The 22,096-nt window shown below is 35.3% G+C and overlaps 1 protein-coding gene across 8 annotated transcripts in view; it reads left to right on the top strand.

The window, feature by feature from the left end:
- Stxbp5l (syntaxin binding protein 5 like) overlaps positions 1-22,096 on the top strand; it is a 268,083-nt gene that overhangs the window by 162,600 nt on the left and 83,387 nt on the right. For 5 of the 8 annotated variants that reach the window (XM_031363835.1, XM_031363832.1, XM_031363834.1 and 2 more), the window contains exons 16-20: positions 304-521; positions 4,594-4,766; positions 8,406-8,531; positions 17,759-17,910; positions 19,791-19,862. In XM_031363835.1, the coding sequence (XP_031219695.1) occupies positions 304-521; positions 4,594-4,766; positions 8,406-8,531; positions 17,759-17,910; positions 19,791-19,862 (741 nt within the window). The remainder of the gene's footprint in view (positions 1-303; positions 522-4,593; positions 4,767-8,405; positions 8,532-17,758; positions 17,911-19,790; positions 19,863-22,096) is intronic. The other 3 variants (XM_031363837.1, XM_031363833.1, XM_031363831.1) reach the window with 1 other exon arrangement.

Here is a 22,096-nt window from a genome sequence, read left to right as displayed (position 1 = left end):
AACATTTTTTCTCTTTCTTCATCTCTTGATTTCCATTTTCTTAGTTCCAATGCTTATAAACATTTTTTTCTCTTCATCTCTTGATTTCCATTTTCTTAGTTCCAATGCTCATAAACATTTTTTCTCTTTCTTCTCTCTTGATGCTACTGCCACAAGGGCACGTCCCTGAGGGTTTACTATGCAAATGTAATCTTCCCTACTTGAGTTGTATTCTCGTGGTTTAGCACATACATTGAAAAAACTTGAATGATGTCTAAGAATTAAAATCAAATTAGGAAATAACTACATATTATTATTTTATAGTGACACTGCAGATGTTGTACAAGCTAAAAACTTCCAAAGTATTTGAAAAGCAGAAGGCAGGAGATGGCAAACAGACGTGTGAAATTGTAGAGGAAGATCCCTTCGCTATTCAGATGATTTACTGGTGTCCAGAGAGCAGAATATTTTGTGTCTCTGGAGTCTCTGCATATGTCATAATGTATAAATTCAGCAGACACGAAATTACAGCAGAAATAGTGGTAAGTTACTTGAGATTGAACTTTCCTACTTATAGTTCCTAAAAGAAAACGATTATGTATTTGAACTACCACTTGGTATGGTTTTTAAGGCATCAGGAGTACAGTATATTGTTAAGGTTTGGTCTTGCTGTAATGCTAAGTGTGGGCCCCCAAATCCTGGAGTCTACATGTAGAATCAAGTGGCCCTGCCCCCAAATTATTTCTTACTGGTAAATAAAGATGCCAACAGCCAATAGCTGGGCAGACCCTGTCCCCATTTATTTCTGATTGGTGAATAAAGATGCCAATAGCTAGTAGCTGGGCAGAAGAGACATAGGTGGGGTTTAGGTTTCCTGGGCTTGGGGTCAGAGACGAACCAGGAGGGGAAAGAGGAGAAGCCACCATGGCTTACCGTGAGCCATAAAACATGGCCCCTGAGGACTGACCAATAGGAGTTAAGAGCAACCTAGATGAAACATAGTAAGAAGTAATAACTCAGGTTTATCTATAGGAAAGTAATTCTAATAGCATAGAAGGTAGATATCTTCCCAGCTCTTGTGCTGTTTAAGGCTTATTATAAATATAAAGGTTGTGTGTGTCTTTTATCTGGGAACTAAATGGTCAAAAGCAGGAAAGAAATCCTGAGTTGGGAGTAAATAATTTTTATATTATATAATTAATATTTAATATAATCTGTAGCATTTTAAATTATTTTTACTTAAAATATTAAAAACTAGTTTGTTTTTAAATGAAAAGTTCTCTAACAAAACTTCAATGTCAAAATGAGTTTTCTATTTTAAATTTATTTCTCTACAAATTGGATCCCACATTGTTGTCTGTTGTTACATATCTTTGTATCTCTTCAGTTTTGTACCTACTGACCAAACTGAGTCAATTCTTCCTAAATATTATCAATATAATAGCATGAGCATTATTTTACCTATAAAGAAAAATACTTATTATAATATATAACATATTTTAAAGTAGGTATTGCATATTATATGCCTAAGCAAGCATATGCATATGTGCATGAATGCATTTAATTAGTGTAGTGCTTTCTGTGTAAGTGTCAAATTAGTGTAGGCTTTGTCATTTTTAAAACTTTAACTGGTTTTTGTTTTCTTGTTAATAATCTGTCATAAATGATTATTTCTCAACTATAATAAAGTTACTCTTAATAGTTTTTTATGGAGCAACATTTTATATGGTGAAAAATATACCTTACCATTATACTTACCATTATAAAAACATTGTCTTACCTTTACCTTACCATTACACGAAATTCTGATTATACAAAACAATGGTGTTATTGTGGTATCAGCTACATCTAAGTTAATATGCCTATAATTTCTCTATTCTGTTCTATTTATTTTACCCTACTTTACCAGAACCTAAAGATTATCTCACATAGGCTTTTTTCGGGGGTATGCATTTTTACCTCAACTAAAAGTAATGTCATTCTTTTAGAGTATATTGAAAGCTTAGGGCTTAAGGTCACAGGTGCTTAACTTTCTATTCTTTTTCTTTTTTTCTTTTATTAGATATTTTCTTTATTTACATGTCATATGATATCTTCTTTTCTGGTTTCCCCTCCAAAATAAAGAAAATAAATAAATAAAGAAAGTCCCTATTCCCTCCCCTCTCTCCCTGCTCACCAACCCACCATCTCTGCTTCCTGGTCCTGGTATTCCCCTACATGGGGGCATAGAACCTTCACAGGACCAAGTGCCTCTCCTCCCATTAACGACCAACTAGGCCATTCTCTGCTATACATATGCTGCTGGAGCCATGAGTCCCCCCATGTGTACTCCTTGGTTGGAGTTTTATTCCCAAGGAGCTCTGAGGGTACTAGTTAGTTCATATTGTTGTTCATCTTAAGGGGCTGCAAACCCTTCAGCTCCTTGGGTCCTTTCTCTAGCTCCTTCATTGGGGACCCTGTGCTCAGTCCAATGGAAGGCTGTGAGCCTCTACTTCTGTATTAGTCGGGCACTGGCAGAGCCTCTCAGGAGACAGCTATATCAGGCTCCTGTCAGCCAGCACTTGATGGCATCCACAATAATGTCTGGATTTGATGATTGAAAATGGGAAAGATTCTCAGGTAGAGCAGTCTCTGGATTGTCCTTCCTTCAGTCTCTGCTCCACACTTTGTCTCTGCAACTCCTTCAATGGGTATTTTGTTCTGTCTTCTAAGAAGGATCAAAGTATCCACACTTTGGTCTTCCTTCTTGAGTTTCTTGTGGTTTGTGGATTGTATTTTGGGTATTCTGAACTTCTGGGCTAATATCCACTTATCAGAGAGTGCATACCATGTGTGTTCTTTTGTAATTAACTTTCAGTCCTAACTTTTCCATTGATTATCTTTCTGTGTGGCTCTGAGCAATCAGTAGGCAGCAACAGAGTCTGGGGACAATTTATACTCATACCCATATAATTTCTTATGAAAAAAAAAAACAAAACAGAAAGTAGAGTAGAAAGGTTAGGTGGAAATACTCATGATAATTTGATTGGGTTTTTATAACGATGCTATAGCAGCATCAGCACTGTGTACTAGTAAGTACTCAATAACTCAATAACCAGGTTGTCACTGGTAGAGGCTTCTAGTAGTTTAAAGATAATCATTATAATAAGTTTGGTAATATTGCTCTGTTCATGCCATATGAATATTACTATAATCAGTTTTACATATCAATGTACTCATTACAGTGTAAATTAAAGACTATTTAAAAATATAAACATCCACTTTAATTTCCTTCATTGGAGTAACTGTCAATTTCCCATTTTATTTATTTATTTATTTATTTTATGTATATGAGTACACACTGTAGCTGTACAGATAGTTGTGAGACTTCATCTGGTTATTGGGAATTGACTTTTAGGACCTCTACTTGCTCTGGTCAACCCCGCTCACTCCGGTCACTCCCGTAGACCCAGCTCGCTTTGGTTGGCCCTGCTCGACCCCACTCACTGAAGCCCAAGGATTTATTATTAAGTACACTGTAGCTGACTTCAGACATACCAGAAGAGGGAATCAGATCTCATTATAGGTGGTTATGAGCCACCATGTGGTTGCTGGGATTTGAACTCAGAACCTTTGGAAAGACAGTCTGTGCTCTTACCTGCTGAGCCATCTCATCAGGCCTTCTTATTTTATTTTAATCATGCACTAAATCATAATTTATTGTAAGAAATTGTCTTGGGGTTCTTCTTACTATAATAAAGCACCATGAACTTACTATGATCTTACTATGATGAAGCAACTTGGAGAGGAAATTACTTGTTTCATTCATACTTCCAGATGTTCTCAATCACCTGAGGTCATGGCAGGAACTCAAAAGGTGTGGGAACTCAGATGGTGTGGGCCTGGAGGCTAGAACTGATACAGATATGGTGGAGGAACACTGCCTACTGGCTTGTTCCCCAAGGCTTACTCATCCTACTTCCTTATACAACTCAAGTCCAGCTGCCTAAAGATGAGTCACCCCCAGTTGGCTTCCCCTTAAAAGCACTAAGGAAATGTCTCACAGGTTTGTCTACAATGCCACTCTGTTTGGAGATGTTTTCTTAATTGAGGGTCCCTCTTTCAAAATGACTCTAGCTTCTGTCAAGTTGGCAAAACAAGCTTGAGAAAACAAAACAAAATAAAAAAAACTTTATTATATAAAAATTTCTGCCACACAAATATGATGTGAAGGTAAATACCAGGATGTGAGGACATATACTTTTAATCTCTGCACTTGTGAGGTAGAGACAGGGAGCTCTCTGTGAGTTCCAGACCAGCCTGGTCTATAAAGTGAGCCGGACAGCCACAGCTACACAGAGAAACCCTGTCTCAAACTACTCCCACACACACAAAAAAGAATTTATCTTTAATAATAGGTTTCTTACTTTCATAGTTCTGAGGAATTAAAAATTACGGTTTTTTTTGTTTTGTTTTTTTTGTTTTTGTATCTTGGTGATTGTCATTAAATAGTACAATTTATTACTTAATGCGGATTGAAATAATTTAGAATAATTTATAAAGACCCCAGATATATTAAGGCTGTTGCTATTATTATTACTATTCTTAGTCTAAGTTAAAATGACCTGTTTTAAGTCATTAGAGGTGCGACTTCAGTGCGATGTTGAAGACATTATTACTCCCGAGCCAGAAACAAGTCCTCCATTTCCAGATCTCTCCTCTCAACTTCCTCCTTCAAGGAGTCTTTCTGGAAGCACCAATACTGTGTCCAGTGAAGGAGTGACGAAGGACAGCATCCCGTGCCTCAGGTAAGAACTGCTACCAAGTGTGCAAGCACACCCCGCTGTTAGTTACATAGTTCTTGCAGAACATAACAGATAGTTATTGCTCACAGTGTAACAGATAAAGTTATTGCTCTCTCGCTTTAGATGAGTTAGGAGAGCATGATTTTCTTTGGATAACCTCACCTCAAAAAGGAACAGTATTTTCATACTTCATTTACCCATAATATTTTTCTCAAAATGATTCTAAAGAAAACATGGATTTTATAAAATGGGAAGTTTAACAAGGCAAAACCTTAATCTTTTTTTCCTAACTAGTGATTATTGTTAAACATTTTACTCAATACACCGAAGTTACATTTAACAGCATAATAAAAAACTTAACATGTAAATATCACAGGCAAGTTTATCTTGCTGTTATGCTTTTAACTTTATAGGATTTATAAATCATTACTTTCATGTTGTCATATAATTGTGTCTAGTGTTAGAAATTTGGAAAATTTAGACTAAGAAAGAACTTTTCCTAAGCCCCATAAGACAATATATCTATTACTTAAAGAATTCTAGACAGTTTGTTTCTTAATTTCTTATGCAAATATGTATAGAAATTTTAGAGATAAGTTTTCAACAGCAAAGGCTATATAAATTAGCAGTAATGTGTAACATCTAGTTTTTTAAAAGGTTTTCAAAAAGGAAGAGTAAGCACCAATTAATTGGGAGAAAAATCTACAAGCAAAAAAATTTATTAAATTTTACCTAGTTGAAATCTCTCTTAAGTTCATATATATTTATATTTGTTCATTTGTGTGCATGTCCATACACACACACACACACACTATACTGTACATGTTCAGAGGACAACCTGTAAGAATCTGTTCTCTCCTTCCATTTTGTGGGTCCTGGGGATGAAGCTCAGTTTGATGGCAGCACCTTTACCTGCTAAGCTACTGTGCCAACCCCTTTATATTTTAATTTTTCTTTCATATCAGTCTCCTGCATTTAGTTGAGTTCAAAGACTGAAAATCCCTTCCGGGTCCACTCTCTGACTGCTCTACATCCCATGCCTCCTCCCTCTCTCCCTACCTCTATGAAGATGTTCCTATCTCCCCACCCACCAGACCTCTCCACTCCCTGGTGCCTCCAGTCTCTTGAGGGCTAGGTGTATCATCTCTGACTGAACCCAGATCCAGCAGTCCTGTGCTGTATATGTGTAAGGGGACTACTATCAGCTGGTATATGCTGCCTGGTTGGTGGTCCAGTAACTAAGAGATCTTGGGCATCCAGGTTAATTGAGACTGCTGGTCCAGGAGTGGGAGGGGATAAAATCTGGACTGCACACACAAAAAAATATTAAATAATTTTTTTAAAAAATGATGTTGTCAGACTTTTTAGGATATTGGTATTCCATAAATTGTATAATGTATTAGGTACTTTACTATAACATAGGCTTTATATTATAAGATTTATGTTCAGCAGTATGTAACTACTTGACAATATAAGTGTCCTGAGCACATTTAATGAGAGATAACCTAATGTGTAATTATTGGAAGGCTACACATATTAAATTTATTTTCATTTCAAAAAAAAGAATGTGAAAACCAATAAATACACTGGAACATTTAAAATAGCACCACAGACCAATTTGTTTGTTTGTTTACAAACAAACAAAAACCTATTATTGTTAGAGCATAAGTCTTCTAATTACTTAGATATTTATAAAATAGAGAAGAATTGAAGATAGGGATGATGGAGAAAAACAAGTGAAATAAAGGTCTAGTTAGCATCAACAATTAACTGTTTAAAAGGATTGACTTGACAAATATTGAAGTAAATCTCAAGGATTATTAAAAACCAAAAGAAAAACTCCACATAGTCATATATCATGTGCTCAATGCCCAGAGGTGTGCTCAAATACACACAAACGTCTAAATATTATTCTATTAATTAGACTACATTATAGATGGATTCTTCAGATGCATTTAATACATGCTTCACTAAATCTTGGCATGTGTCCCTTTGTTTAGCTGAAGTTGTACACTTTTATATATATTAGCTGGTAAATAAGCATTTCAACTAGCTTATTCTTTACTTTTAAGACTATTCTAATTATTATCTATATATACAAATTTATTCAATTATTTTTATTTATATTTTTGTATCCTTAATAAATATTTATCATTGGCCTTGTTAAGAGAATGAGATTTAAAGAAAAAACTTGAAATAAATAATGGTGGAAATAAATTCTAGACAAAAATAATAGCTATAGCAATGGAATTGTAGTGCTTGGCATGCTAAGGAAATAATTAGGCCAATGCAGCCAGAGCTCAGAAAAGTGTTGTGATAATAAGTGATGTCATAAATGATAGAGCCCAGATAATAGGACATTATGAGAACCTTACTATTTATTTCATGTGGAAAGTGGAAGTCACTGTAATGTTTTGATTAGGTCAGTTTAATAAGTGAGTTGCACATGAGTTTGAGAATGGAGAGAGCAGAAGCTAGAGACCAGTTATGAAGCTATCAAAGAAGTCAAGATTAAGTAAAGAGATAATATCTATTGTTTCAAATAAAACATCAGTTTTATACATTTAATTTTTAATTGAAAATAAACAATGACTTTTATAATATCATTGTATTATTAGTATTGCAATAGATCCATATTTGGTTTCAAAAGCTGTTTGTTATTTATTTGAAATTTAAATTTAAGTGGACAGCCTCTGTTTTTATTTGGCAGTTCTGAGATAATAGCAGCAGAGAAGTAAAAAGTACTTTGGATCTGTATATATTTCCAAAATAATATTGATGGCACTTCATGACCAACTGATAAATATAAGAGCATAGTAGTGAAGAGTGACTGTAAAGTTTTCTCTGTACAGCTAGAAGTAGAGGAGGGTTGTCAGAACTACAGGAAGAGATTTAGAGAAAAATAAGAGAACCGGTGATGGATATGTTGACTTGTTGGATGGTAATTTATTGATCACGGCCCTACTTTGATCTCTGTTGATGTGATAAAACACCTACCTTCTCCTTTTGGAGAAGGAGGGTTTCAGTTGGTTTATAGGTTATAGACTCGGCCAAGGCAAGAACTCAAGACAGGAACTGATGCAGAGACTGTGGAAGCATGATGCTTGCTGGCTTGCTTCCTCTGGCTTGCCTTGCTACCCTTCTTAAAACACCCTAGCCTCACCTTCCCCAACACAGCACTTCCTGCAATGGGCTTGGGCCTTCCTATATCATTCACAATTGAGAAAGACCTCCACAGATATGCCTACAGGCCAGTCTAATGGAGAAAATCTGTCAGTTGGGAATACCCACTTTCCAGATATTCCTAGGTTTGTGCCAGGTTCCCAAATATAACTGTATAACAATCGTTCTTTTTATTGCTGTGCTTTATAATTATATAGAAAGTATCATTTATTCTAAAGTACTATCCTAAAATTAAAAAAAAGAAAATGTTTGATAAGTTAAAATTGTAAAACTAACCAAAAAAAAAAAATCACCGAGTAAGTATATGTAGCTTGGTACATCTAAGAGAATGACAAAGCATCGTCTATCCACATACTTGTCCCCATGTTATATATTTTTGAAGTGTGGTTTTATGTAAATTCTGAAGATGCATAAGTATGATAAAGATGCATGGGATATTATGTTATCTTTTTCTTCTAGTGTTAAAACACGGCCAGTGCGAATGCCACCAGGCTATCAAGCAGATCTTGTTATTCAGTTGGTGTGGGTAGATGGTGAGCCTCCCCAGCAAATTACCAGCCTTGCTATAAGCTCAGCATATGGAATGTAAGTGATTAAACTAACTTTCTGGTTTGTAGTTCCTAATTCTAAATAGTTTATAAATGCCTCTTTTAAAATATTAAATCTTAAAAATTATACTAGTCCCTTAGCACAATTTTTTATTAAATTGACCATAATATGATAAAATAATAATTTTATTATTTGTTTTCTTTTACTTGGTTTCATATTAGTGGTAATGTCCCTATTTTAGATTTTTCTTTTTGAATTGATTTGAATTTTCTGTCTCTCTTTCCATTATGTTTCACTTTCTTTTGACCTGTCTTGTAGTACAATTCACTTCAACTTTGTCTAATGTGATAGTAGAACTACCAGTGGAGTTTGGTTTCAGTGATACTTGCAAATGGAGCAAGTTTTAGATTTGTGATGAAAACTATTTTATCCTTCTCAAGGATTCCTGGTCTCAGTTGTAATGTACTTGTACACTGTTATCCATAATCCTCATTAGTTGATATGTAAAAACATGAACTACATAGTTACCTTGAAGATGGGTGAGTTCCAACAGTTTTGAGATACCCTTTTCAAAAGATTGGCCCTCAAAGACAGGGGAGAGGACTAGCAGAATGAAGAGACTATGAAGATGTGCCACTTAATTCAGTAGATCATTAGAGAAAACATTTTCCATGTATGGGAACTCCACTAAAGAACATACAGCAATATGAGAATGGCAGCTTGGGTGTTTGTGTTATAGAGCATTGGCTGTCATGAAAAAAGAAAAAAGGAAGGAAGGAAGGAAGGAAGGAAGATAGAAAGGAGGAAAGGAAGAAAGAAAGATTCCCTACCTTAAATCATTATTAGAGTAAATTCTACCAAGTATTAAAGAAATAAATAATATAATTAGCAGAATCTTTCTGAGATTTATGAAAGATGAAATCATGTTTGTCTTATTTTATGAGGTAACATAAATTTGAGGATATAAAAAGGTTATTACAAGAATGGAAAATTATAAATCTATGACTTATATGAACATGAATTAAAAATTCTAACCAAAATATAAATAAATCTATCAAGAAAATGATAAAATTACTCATAACAAAAGTTCATTTACATCAGGAATGCATATTGTTTTACCATTTTAAATTAATGAAGGCAATTTATCAACTTAACACAATAAAGTAGTGTAAAAGTAACTTTTATTTGAATGATGTAATTGTCATCTCAGAGGTTTAGTGCCTTGGTCTGCTAACGTAGACTTAGTCCTGGAAGCTTCTAGGCTCCATACAAACTAATCTAGACCTAGAATGTTTTCAGCCTCTGAAGCTTACTGCTGAATAAGCTCACCCTTTCTAGCTCTTTCAAACTTTGGCTGACTAGTTCAACTCAGCTATCCTGGTTCAAAACTCCTCTCCAGGCTGACTGATTTGAATTGGCTTATCTCACCTCTTGTCTATATTGCTCTGCTCAGCCTCATACTATCTAAGGCAATCAGTTCTAATCTGATTCTTTCTCACTCTCTGGCTCATTCTGTCTTCATCTGTTTCTAGCTTGTTCTCTCTTCAACCTGTCTCTGTAAAACTCTCCTGGTAAAGCTGCCTCTCTCTCTCTCTCTCTCTCTCTCTCTCTCTCTCTCTCTCTCTCTGTGTGTGTGTGTGTGTGTGTGTGTGTGTGTGTATGCACTGTTCTCTCAGGTCACCTCTCTTTCCTGTATGTTCTCCTGAGAATTGAGCATATCCTGTTCTGTTGAATCTTTCTCTGATTCATCACTTTGTCTGCCACTCAATTAGACATCACTTTGCAACATGAGTGTTTCCTTCTACAAACCAATATTATCTTTATTGTTGGAATTAATGGTGTATACTATGGGCATGTTGTATTCCCACCAGAGAGATTAAAGGAATATGGTAAGGGTGTGTCTGTATTCCTGCCAGATTAGCCATATTAGAGGGTAAAATCCCTCTACAAAGTTGAAAAAGCATGTGATTATATCAGGGATGCAAAACCAAAAATTTTATGAGAAGTTTCCCATGCTCCAGCAGATAGAACTGCATCCATATACATACTGTGTAGACTCAGTGTGTAAAACAACAACATGGCCATCTGAAGTTGGGAAGGAATAGTCATAAGGGTATGGAAAAAGAATTAGAGCAGAGAGTATGAGGGATAGACTTGATCAAAGGCATTGTATGCATGTACAAAATTCTCAAACAATAAAGCACACACACACACACACACACACACACAAGCATATGACAAAAGTTCAATACCAATGGTGAGTTTAAAAGAAACTACTAATTAAAATGTGAAGACAATTGTCTTTACTCTGATGCATTGCAATAAGCCCTATACTTTTTGGTGAAATTTTAGACATTTTACTTCTAAATCTAAAAATATAAAAGACAAGTATCTTAGTTTATTTGGGCTGCTGTAATAAAATATCTTAGATTGGGTAATCCATGTACAACAGACATTTATTATTCAGTTCTGGAGGCTTCAAAGTCCAAGGCCAAGGCATCAGCAGATTCAATGTCTGACAAGGGCTCACGGTTTCAGAAATGGCATCTGACTGCATTCTCATACAGACAATACAGCAAACCAGCTTTTCTCCTCATACGAAACCTGATCTCATTTGTGAGATGAAAGTCAAGACCTAAAGACTACAAATCTCAATACCATCACCTATGGGTTTTATTTTAAATGTACTTTATAATATATATTATTTGTTAATTCCCATGTGCTGTTTAAGCTTACTGAGAATCTGGCTCTCTCAAAAGTTTGATCCGCTCCCTCTTCTCAGGCCTACGAATATGATAAAATGTTTTCCAAGGTCCCCTAATCTAGAGACAGGCTGGCCCATTGACTTTATGACATGGAAAAAAGCAACCAGCAGAGGGTATTGAAAACATTGTGTCCTTGAGAACAGCTAGAGAGAAAAAGCATTTTCAACAGAGGCTTCTGCTAATTATCTCATACTATAAAAATGTCTTCAGTGGGAGTGAGAAGCCAGAAACTTACTTGCTGGTGGCTGGGAAGTGAAAAAAAGAAAGAACAAAGACTTGTGTCCTACTCTTTCTTTCAAGAATATATAAGCAACCTACAGCTTCCCATTAAGGCTCACCTCTTAAAGCTTCTACTAGTGCCTGGTAGTGCCAGCTTGGGACCAACTCTTTACTATGTAAACTTTTCAGGGACCAAGATAGAGCAGTGTTTACTGCTGGCCAAGAAAGACTTGTGTCTAGCTCACAATGGAAAAGCCATTCAGCTATCTCCAAGAGACCCCACAAAGTTAACCATTTCAGCATTTCTCAAAAGACCAAGCCCAAAGTCTCCACTCAGTTGTAAACATATATAAGCAATAAGAAAATAAGTCACATACTTCAAGAAGCAATGCTACACAATAAATCATTCCAAATTCAAATGGGTAAAGTAAGAATGCAGGAAAGGAAGGATTAGGTCAAAGCAAGTCTTTGTCCAATAAAGAAAACATTAAATTCTATAGTTCCGTATTCAACACCTAGGACACTCAGAGGGCTTTGGATGCTCCAAGCACTTTGATTTAGAAATTCCAAGTATGATTTAGCATACACAAGAATGGTGACTGTGCATGCCACCTAGAGCTGCCTATAGGAGAATATGGGTGTCTTTATTTTTGGGAGGTTTCAGTTGATGCTTCATCTTTACTTTCATAGATTCTTGCATCAACCAGGGACTCTGACTTGACCTTACACTTGGCTCTCTGGGCTTTTTTTGACATCTTTGTGGAAGCCTCTATGACTCTGTAACTCTTGTACACTGCATGTCTTCATGTTGGTCTTGTTGACCAACAAGATCTGCTGTTATTGAGCTTTAAATTTGGGCCAACTTCAGTCATGCCTGCAACAGTCTCTGTGTGTCTTTCCAGCTAAATATCTCCCATGGTCTTAGGTTAAATTATCATCTTTCTGTTCTGAAAATATTCTGTCATGTACCTCTTTGAAATTAAGATATATTTCTGATTTATACTTCTACACCATGGAGTCTGTATCAAATAGGGTCTTATGAATTCCTGAGTTGCCTCCAAGGTTTCTTTTATATTATCTTGGTATTAAGCACTCTGCTCTTTAAAAGAAATAATTATCTTATGTGCAAGGGTGTTTTGCCTGCATGTATGTCTGTGTACTATATGCATGCAGTTCCACAGAAGTCAAAAGAAGATGTTGGATCCTCTAGAACTAGAGTTCCTGACACTTTTTAGTCATCCCATTGATGCTGAGAACTGAACCTGAGTTCTCTGTAAAAGCAACAAGTGCTCTTATCCATTAAGTTTCTCTCCAGCACTGATTTGGTTTCTTTTATAAATAGCAATCTCTTGAGCAAATACATCTAAATTAGCTGCATTTCTATCAAAACTGCCTCTTCTGAATCTATCTGTTCTTTTGTATTTTATTCCAAATTCTTATTTTGAAATTGGCTAAAAGCACCCATTGCCACTGCCTTCTTGATTTTCTTCTGTTAATTCATCCACAGTGTAAACCGTCATCTTTTAAGTCCATCACTATTAACACCAGTGTTCCACAAAGTCTCATGGGGATAATAAAAAGGGCATGGAGATAATATATCCAAATAAAGTATTGGCCACAGCATGACAGAAATTACCTCTCATCTACTTCTAAACAAAGTCCTTGTTTCCACGTGAAACCTCATGAGTATCTTTTTAAAATCGTTGTTTTATGGGCTGTTTTGATAGTCTAGACTCTTTCCTCAGCACTTTGGCCTTCTGAAGTCTGTAATTAACCCTCATTCCTGGTACCTCAAAATCATTTATTGTTATCAATTAATAAGCTTTGCATTTCAATAATTTTTCAAAATTAGAATAAGTAGTGTTTATTTTGTCTTAGAATAAAGACCTTGGGGTTCATCTATGATATGTGTGTGTCTGTGTTTGTAAATTATAAGATATATATTTATTTATATTTATAACTTGATGCTTTTTTCTGCTAAATAGTATGCTAGTATATGGATTTACAAGAAGTTTAATTCACTCATTACTTAATGGGAATTTGGGTTGCTTATAGTTTAGGCATATTATAATAAATCAGCTATGAATATTAAGTACAAGTTTTATATAACATTTTTTTAATTTCTAAGGTAGCTAGGAGTAGAATTAGTAAGTTATGCAATCTTTATGAGACAGACATTGTTTTCTGAAGCATCTGTAGAATTTTGATATTTCTATCATCAGTGTACGAATGGTCACATTTTCTGAACTATTGTCAACAATTTGTATTATCAGTCTTTCTCATTTTAGTCAACATTTTTGTAGGTTTATTGATCTCTAAATATGATTTTATCTTGTATATCACCAGAGCTTACAATTTTCATTATCTTTTCAAGGGTTTATGTGACATTTATCCATCTCTCAAAATATCTATATAAATTTCTTTACTCTTTTAAAAATTGAGCTGATGTTATTAGGTGTCCCTATATACTCTGTACCTATATTAATATTATGTGTAATTCTTTTAAAATATTTCCCAGAGTGTGGTTCTTCCTCTTACTAAAGTTAGGTAAAATAATATTGTTTAATTTTATAATATGCAGGTTATTAATTTTTTTTAAAAATTTTGTATTTCTTGTGTCCTAATGATGAATTTTTACATCACTCAAATTACTAAGATTTTCTCCTACAAGCCATTTTGAGCTAATTTATTTGTACTATAGAAAGCAAAAGTTTGTTTTTCTGTCTTAGAGTTATAATTGGTAAACAAAATGTCAATTTTAATTTTTTTATTAAATATTTTCTTTATTTACATGTCATATGATTTCTCCTTTCCCAGTTTCCCCTCCAAAAAACAAACAAAAACAACAAGAGCAAACCCCTGTTGCCTCTCCCCTCTCCATGCTTGCCACCCCACCCTCTCCCACTTATTGGCCCTGGCATTCCCCTACACTGGGGCACAGAACCTTCACAGGGCCAAGGGCCTCTCCTCCCATTGATGATTGACTTTGCAATTCTCTACTGTACACATGCTGCCAGAACAATCAGTCCCATCATGTATAGTCCTTGGTTGGAGGTTGAGTCCCTTGGGAGCTCTGAGGGTACTACTTAGTTCATATTGTTGTTCATCCTAAGGGGCTGCAAACCCTTCAGCTCCTTCGGTCCTTTCTCTAACTCCTTCATTGGGAACCCTGTACTCAGTTCCATGGATGGCTGTGAGCTTCTACATCTGTGTTAGTCAGGTACTGTCAGAGCCTCTCAGGAGATAGCTATATTAGGCTGGCTTGTCCTTCCTTCAGTTTCTGCTCCATAGTTAGTCTCTGCAACTCCTTCCATGGTATTTTGTACCCCTTTTTAAGAAGGAATGAAATGTCCACATTTTGGTCTTCCTTCTTCTTGAGTTTCTTGTGGTTTGTGGGTTGTTCTTCCTGTATTCTGAAAAATGTCAGTTTTTAAATGTATAGCATGATGACCGTATATATAATATTTCATTATATTACACACATAAATATACACAGTCATGACTTCCAATGGTCAGATTTCCGATTTTTCAAATTTGCGAATATGTGAAAATGATAGCCATTATTTCAAATACTATTTCAAATATTGAGTTTTTCTTTTCTTAAATGAGCAGCATGTAGTACTTCTCCAAATGTTGGGTCCTAGTGGACAACCACTCCTAGGCAGCCACACTATTTGGAAGGTAAAGAACTTATACTTTATGTCCCGTGTAACTAATTGTTGGTAAGTGTAGCTCTCTTCCTTTCCTGTGCTCCTGAATCCATGGCAAACACCATCCTAACTTATGCACTTTCTTGACATTGTTAGATTACAAATATGAACAAAACCATATAGTGCTAGTCTTTATATGTCTTGTTTGCTTCATATAGCATAGTATCTGTACTGGCTGGTTTTGTGTGTCAACTTGACACAGGCTGAAGTTATCACAGAGAAGGGAGTTTCAGTTGGGGAAGTTCCTCCATGAGATCCAGCTGTGGAGCATTTTCTCAATTAGTGATCAAGGGGGTAGGGCCCCTTGTGGGTGGTGCCATCCCTGGGCTGGAAGTCTTGGATTCCATAAGAGAGCAGGCTGAGCAAGTCAGGGAAGCAAGCCAGTAAGAAACATCTCTCCATGGCCTCTGCATTAGCTCCTGCTTCCTGACCTGCTTGAGTTCCAGTCCTGACTTCCTTTGGTGATGAACAGCCATGTGGAAGTGTAAGCTCAATAAACCCTTTCCTCCCCAACTTGCTTCTTGGTCATGATGTTTGTGCAGGAATAGAAACCCTGACTAAGACAGTATCTTCCAGGTTCATCTATGCTACTATAAATCTCAGAATTTCCTTCCTTTTTGAGGCAAATCAACATTCTGTTGTATGTATATGTAACTTCTTCATGCATTCATCTATCAGCAGACACTTAAGGCATTAAGTTCAAGAATGCAGATAGCTTTTCAAGCTGCTGGTTTTGTTCATTTTAGATAGAGACTGATAAATGATATCACTGGATCATATAATAGTTCTATTTCTAATTTTCTTTGAAGAGGCCTCATATCATTTTAGGTAATGGCTGCATGGGTTTATATTTCCACTAATAATACAACGAGCTTCAATTTTTTTCCTGATATATTTATCTTGCTGATGATAGCAATCTTGTCAAGTGTAAGGTGATACCTCATTGTGGTCTTTATCAGGATTTCCTTTAATAATGATATTGAGCATATTTTTATTTAACTAGTTTCCAGTGTTATTTCCTCCTTGGAAAAACATCTATTCTGGTTATTTGCCAAATTGAAAATAATTTTCCCATTTATAAGCAGTATTTTTACTGTGGATTTGTATGAGTGGCTTATATATTTATTTTAAATATTAATTAAATTAGATACATATTTTCAAAATATTTACTCTAATTCTCTAGGTTGTCTTTTATTTCTGCTGTTCATGCCTTTTGCTCCCCATATCACATAGTTCTATTTTAAGTTTTTGAAACTTAAATTTAATGTAAGCTACCCATGTTGTCTTTTAAATTCTGTTTCTATGGAATTGTGTCTCAGCCCATGAGTTTTAACCAACTGATGCTTTTACAATTAAAATGAGGGCCAGAAAGTGGGAGAGGGCGGGGTGGCAGGCATGGGGAGGGGGGAGGCAACAGGGGTTTGTTTTTGTTTGTTTTTTTGTTTTTTGGAGGGGAAACTGGGAATGGAGAAATTCGCATGTAAATAAAGAAAATATCTAAAATAAAAAAAAAAGATTATTTTGTAGGCAGCATATATAGTCAGGAATAATACAATCAGTCTTGATAATTTTAAATTTATTTATTACATCCCAATCGCTGTACCCCCTTCTGGTCCCCTCCACTGGCTTCTCCTCTGAGGGTGGAGCACCACACCTCCACCATCCCCAGACCCCGGTATCCCCACACCCTGGCATATCAATTCCCTGCAGGGCTAGGCTCTGCTTCTCTCATGGAGGCCAGACAAGACAGCTGAGTTAGGGGAATGTATTCTACAGACATGCTACAGCTAATATTTATTTAATCTTTAGGTAAACAAAATGCCTGCCTAGGAAAGCTGCTTTAATTAATCAGTTAATACATTAGTCAAATCTATTTATCTTTTAATACATAAAAGGACATAAGGAACAAAGATGAACTGAAAAATTTTTGTAAATCAAACTATGTATTTTTTTATTTCTACTATGGTGTCGAGCCCTAAATATATGCCAAGTGTGTTGGTGTACACTTTGCCTCCTGAGAGACAAATTCTGAAGATTACAGTTCAAGGCAGGCCTTGACTACATAGAGTCAAACATTGTGTTTGTTTCTGAAAGCCAGAAGACGGGAAGGATGAGAGAAAGGTTAAAAGAAAAAGAAATGATTAATTTGAAACAAAACAATGAGGATCTTATTTGCAAGACACTTGATTGTTTAACTGAGCATCTGTGTCTATTTAGTGTTCCTATTTCTACATCTATGTCCCCTTGGCATTGGCAAAAGAATTTATGTGATTCTTCTGTAAGAACTATAAAATCAAGTTAAATATTGTGTTATTATCACAGCTTAAATGAAAAACTTGTAATGAAGCATGATTGCAGGCTGTCTCTAATTTTTGCAGCATTCAGTCATGTTTAATATTTTCTACTCAACCTCCAACTGTACAGTGGACTTGTTTCCTGACTTTAAATCACTGATCACTGTCTGATGTCCCCAATCTTAGGTCATTTTCCAGTAATCTTATATTTAACTTTAAAATGAAAATAATCATGCTTATGATACATTCTAGTTCTGTGTTTCTCCTTCTCTTAGAGTTGCCTTTGGAAACTGCACTGGGTTGGTCGTGGTGGATTTCATACAGAAGACAGTACTGTTAAGCATGGGGACCATTGACCTTTATAGATCAAGTGACCTGTACCAGCGACAGCCCCGGTCTCCTCGAAAAAACAGGCAGTTCATTGCAGGTAGGCAACAAAAGAGATGATTTGTTCTGAGCTTGATTTGTTCACTTGTTTTTTTTTTTTTTCCAGATTATCTTTTCTCGTGTGATGTCATTCAAATGCATGCTAATGCTGACTCAACATGCATATAAATGAATTTAGAAGAAACAGCAAAAAAAAAAAAACTTTAAACAGGCATGAGTAGTGTTTAAAGTTCAATTTGCTGTTGAAGTTAGGAAGTATCTCAGGTTTCGTAGATTGGCTTCCTAAAAAACAAACAAAAAACTAATAATAATAATAATCATAATCATAATCATAATCATAAAAAATTAGGTATGAAAATTAGGACTCTGGCTGAAAGTTCTTTAGAAATTCTTTGACTAAACAGATTAATTGTTCTCTAATATGGTTAGCCCCTTATAAATAAAGTTTGAAGTCATCAGCTGCTTTTCATTTTTTAAGTAACTATATTGTAGACATCATCTATTCTTTACTGATGATAACTAAAATAGGCATATGTTTATAAACATAATAAATACCATTCTCGGACATTTAAGTGTTATAAAACATGACACTTTTCTTAGCAGGAGAAGCAAATCAACTTAACTACAAAAGAAAAAAAGTTTACGTTTTAATTAGGATATGGCAACTAACACTGATAGTCTGAATTATCCAAAATCTTACTGAATTTCACTATATATCCAAATACATGGTTTTAACATTCACAAATTTTGTATTTTTATTATTTACTGGAATATGCTAGTTGGTTAAAATTGCTTTAAAAGTTTGCTTCTATAGTGTTATACATTTAGATAATGCTTTTACATTTCCTTTTTAACAAATAGTTAACTGAATACTGAGACCTTAACTAATCATACACATAAATATTACTTTATACTATATGATAGTTGTTATTTTCCAAATAGAAGATAGGTCAGTTATAACATCAAATGAATTTCTCATTTGGACGGATGGTGTTTGGTTAACACTCAACTTCTTTGTTAAGTCTTTTAGACAGAGGCACAGCACTTGTCCTTCCAAGTTTGCCAGTGTTTTATTTAGGGAATATCAGCTTTCAGTACTGTCAGGATCCTGGAAATGTAAACTCTGTGGGTTCTGCCTCTGTCACCACTAGCTTCTAAAAGAAAATCAGAGTAAGAACTATTCCTTCATGTTTGAAAAAGAAGTGGTTGATTTTGAAAGTCCAGAATGTAGGCTATGAAGATGTCAGGGGTGGGTAATGAGGTGCTGCTGCAGGCTAGAAGTCCTGATGGTCACAGAAGCTGCAGCTCTCTGCCAGCATCTCAGTTACTTGTCTGAGATCCACACACAGGCAGAAGAGTGCCTATTTTGACTAGGAAAGCTTAATTCAACTCATTGGGTAATTCAAACTTATTTGGTCTCCGCAATAGTGATTACAGAGTAGAATTGTGATATAGGGAAAAATTGATAAAGTTGTAAACATAGCTTCTCTTATTTTTTAAGGTAACCAATGAGTACATACTTTATATTATAACATAAATTAAAAACCAAAGTATCTAAGCTGTCTTTTTAATTGCTCAAAGATTAAATATAACAATCTTAATAAATAGAAGTAGTTTTATGTAGTATTACAAACCAAGCAATTCCAGAATGGTAAAATCATGTAAGAAGAAAATGCCATGAATTTTATGAGAGAGTTTGATTAAGTAAAATGGCTACAGCATTCTCATCATTCATCTGTCACTTTTCTAATTGATTTATTTTTAAAGTATCTCCTCTCTAATTTGATTACCTAATCTTGCTACAGTTTCTTCACCTTGGCTGTTCTAAATTCTGGTATAATACCACTTCCTTTCACTTTAGACTATTTTCTCTCTTTCCTCTGCCTGCTGCTGCTGCTGATGCTCTGGCATGCTCCAAAGACAACTTTTGCATGCGTGGGCTGTCTAACTTTTATCCTGATTTAACGAAACGGATCCGTACTTCCTATCAGAGTAAGTTCTCTAAAGGTTAGGTGAATCGCTTTTTTTTTTTTAAGTCGTAATTCCTAAGCCAAATCCATTCGTGAGTGCTTAGTAATGTGTTTTTAAAAACAAAACAAAACAAAACAAAACACATTCAACATGCATGCAAATTTTTGTTCTGTTATGGAAATGCAATCTGGCATTTTGATCATCTTATTGTTTAATTTTCAAATTTTTGATTTCAGTATCTAAATCATTGTTGTCATGTGCCCATCACCAGCCCTTGTTTCTGTGTTCATTTCAAACCATGTCCTATTAGTCCAGAAGTCATTCTGTTTCCTTTTTAAGAAGGAAGAGCTGCAGTATTCTTGGAAATAGTGACCCTGACATACTGTGTCAGTGACAATTCTGTGCTTCCTTATTTGATCACTGTTGTGCTTTTGACCACTTTGCAACCTTATTCTGATTAGTGTAACGATATTCTTTTATAGTTCCTGGGGGTAACAAAGTATTTCTAATTGATGGTGCTTTTTATTAAAATAGAATACCTCAAAACACATTTCAGTGGTGACTTTAGGTACCAAACTCTGGTACGTGGAGGAATCAAAGTCATAATTAGTGAATAATACTAATTTTTTTTCTATGGTAGCAAATGAAGATAGAAAGATGGATGAAATAACTAATTCTAAACATTGGTGCAGAAAGTGTGATGGTGTATCACTATTGATATAACAAAACTAGTAGAATTTTGGGTAAATAGTTCAAATAGTTATTGACATGAAAGAATGTTTATATTGTGCTAGTATATTTTATAAAAATCAGGTTGCTTGTCAAAATATACAATATGGCATTATACTTGTATAAAAGTACGCACATAAATAAACACGCACATGCACACATTTGAACATCTATATTCTTGTAACCTGAACTTCTTCAAATATCCTCTTACTAATTGAATCATACCCTTTTATAAATCATAAAACTTCACAAGTTTAATGTTCCTGGCAGGAAGCTGGCTCCTGTGAAGTCCTTACAATCTTTCTGACATACCCAGTGTGACCTAGTTTTACTTATGCTCTCTATGTTTGACCACTTTGGGGATAGTACTCACTGTTCCGGCTCCAGGTGACTGTGTCACCTTTGACACATGTCATGGCTTCTGCTACTCCTAAAATAGCAAGAGATACTAGGATATTTTTTGAAATTTTGAAATTATATGAAATTCAATTTCCATAATAAAATTTTGCTGGAATATAGCTATACTCCTTCACTCAAATGTTTTCAATGGCTGATTTCACATTTTAATGGCAGGACTGAGTAATCAGAAAATCATATGGCCACAAACCTGTCTCTCTGAGTACATTTTGAAAAGTTTATTGACCCCCTACTCTATAACATTTTTTTATACCCATCCTGTACAACCACATAAAGAACTTGAAACTTTCTGTCAAGAATTTCCAGTACTTCTGGATACCATTTTAGCTTCCCAAAATTTTCAAGAATATGACATTCAGGTTTTACCAGTTTCTCATCATTTTCTTACCTGATGTTTCCAATAATCAACATGTGATGCTCTTATAAGTAGGGGATAGAGGACAAATGCTGGCTCTGAGCTTGTCAAAATTCCACAATACCAGCCATACAGAAAGTGTTAGGAAGCCTTGAAAGGTGCTGAATGCTTCTATATTCCATCAATAGTCATCATCATCATCATCATCATCATCATCATCATCATCATCATCATCAACATCATCAACATCTCTAAGATTTTAAATATTTTATTTAGGATAATCTAAAACATAATTTTCTGTTACTTCTCTATAGAAATATGCTGCTTTGTTATGTGAAATATGTAAAAAAGCATTCCAACCCATGCTAACTCTGGCTACTCTTTGGCCCTGATGTTCTCGAAACCTCCATGGTTAGCCCCATGCTTCAACCACCCATCTTGCTGTTCCCTGACCTGGAGTTCCGAAATTTCTCCACCCAGCTTGCTAAGTTCCCTCTGGAGGGTCGCTACCACACCAGCCTCATGCTTCCAAATTCCCATGGCCTTTTGGGGTACACTCTTTGCAAATCCACATTTTCTCCCAGGAACCCAGTTGAGTCGTGCATGAAGGAAAACACCATGCAAACTTAGTTCAGAATCAACAGGTAACTCAAACGTTGGGAGCAGCAACTAGCATCCTAATTTTGTAAGCTACTCTAAATTTAACTCCTCCAGTGGCGAATCTTGGCAGATCCACCATCAAATGGGGGGGGGG

The sequence above is a fragment of the Mastomys coucha genome, unplaced genomic scaffold (assembly GCF_008632895.1).
Source record: "Mastomys coucha isolate ucsf_1 unplaced genomic scaffold, UCSF_Mcou_1 pScaffold12, whole genome shotgun sequence".
NCBI classification, from domain to species: Eukaryota; Metazoa; Chordata; class Mammalia; order Rodentia; family Muridae; genus Mastomys; species Mastomys coucha.
The sequence above is the reverse complement of the archived record's forward strand: the minus strand, read 5'-3'. Positions and strand labels throughout refer to the sequence as shown.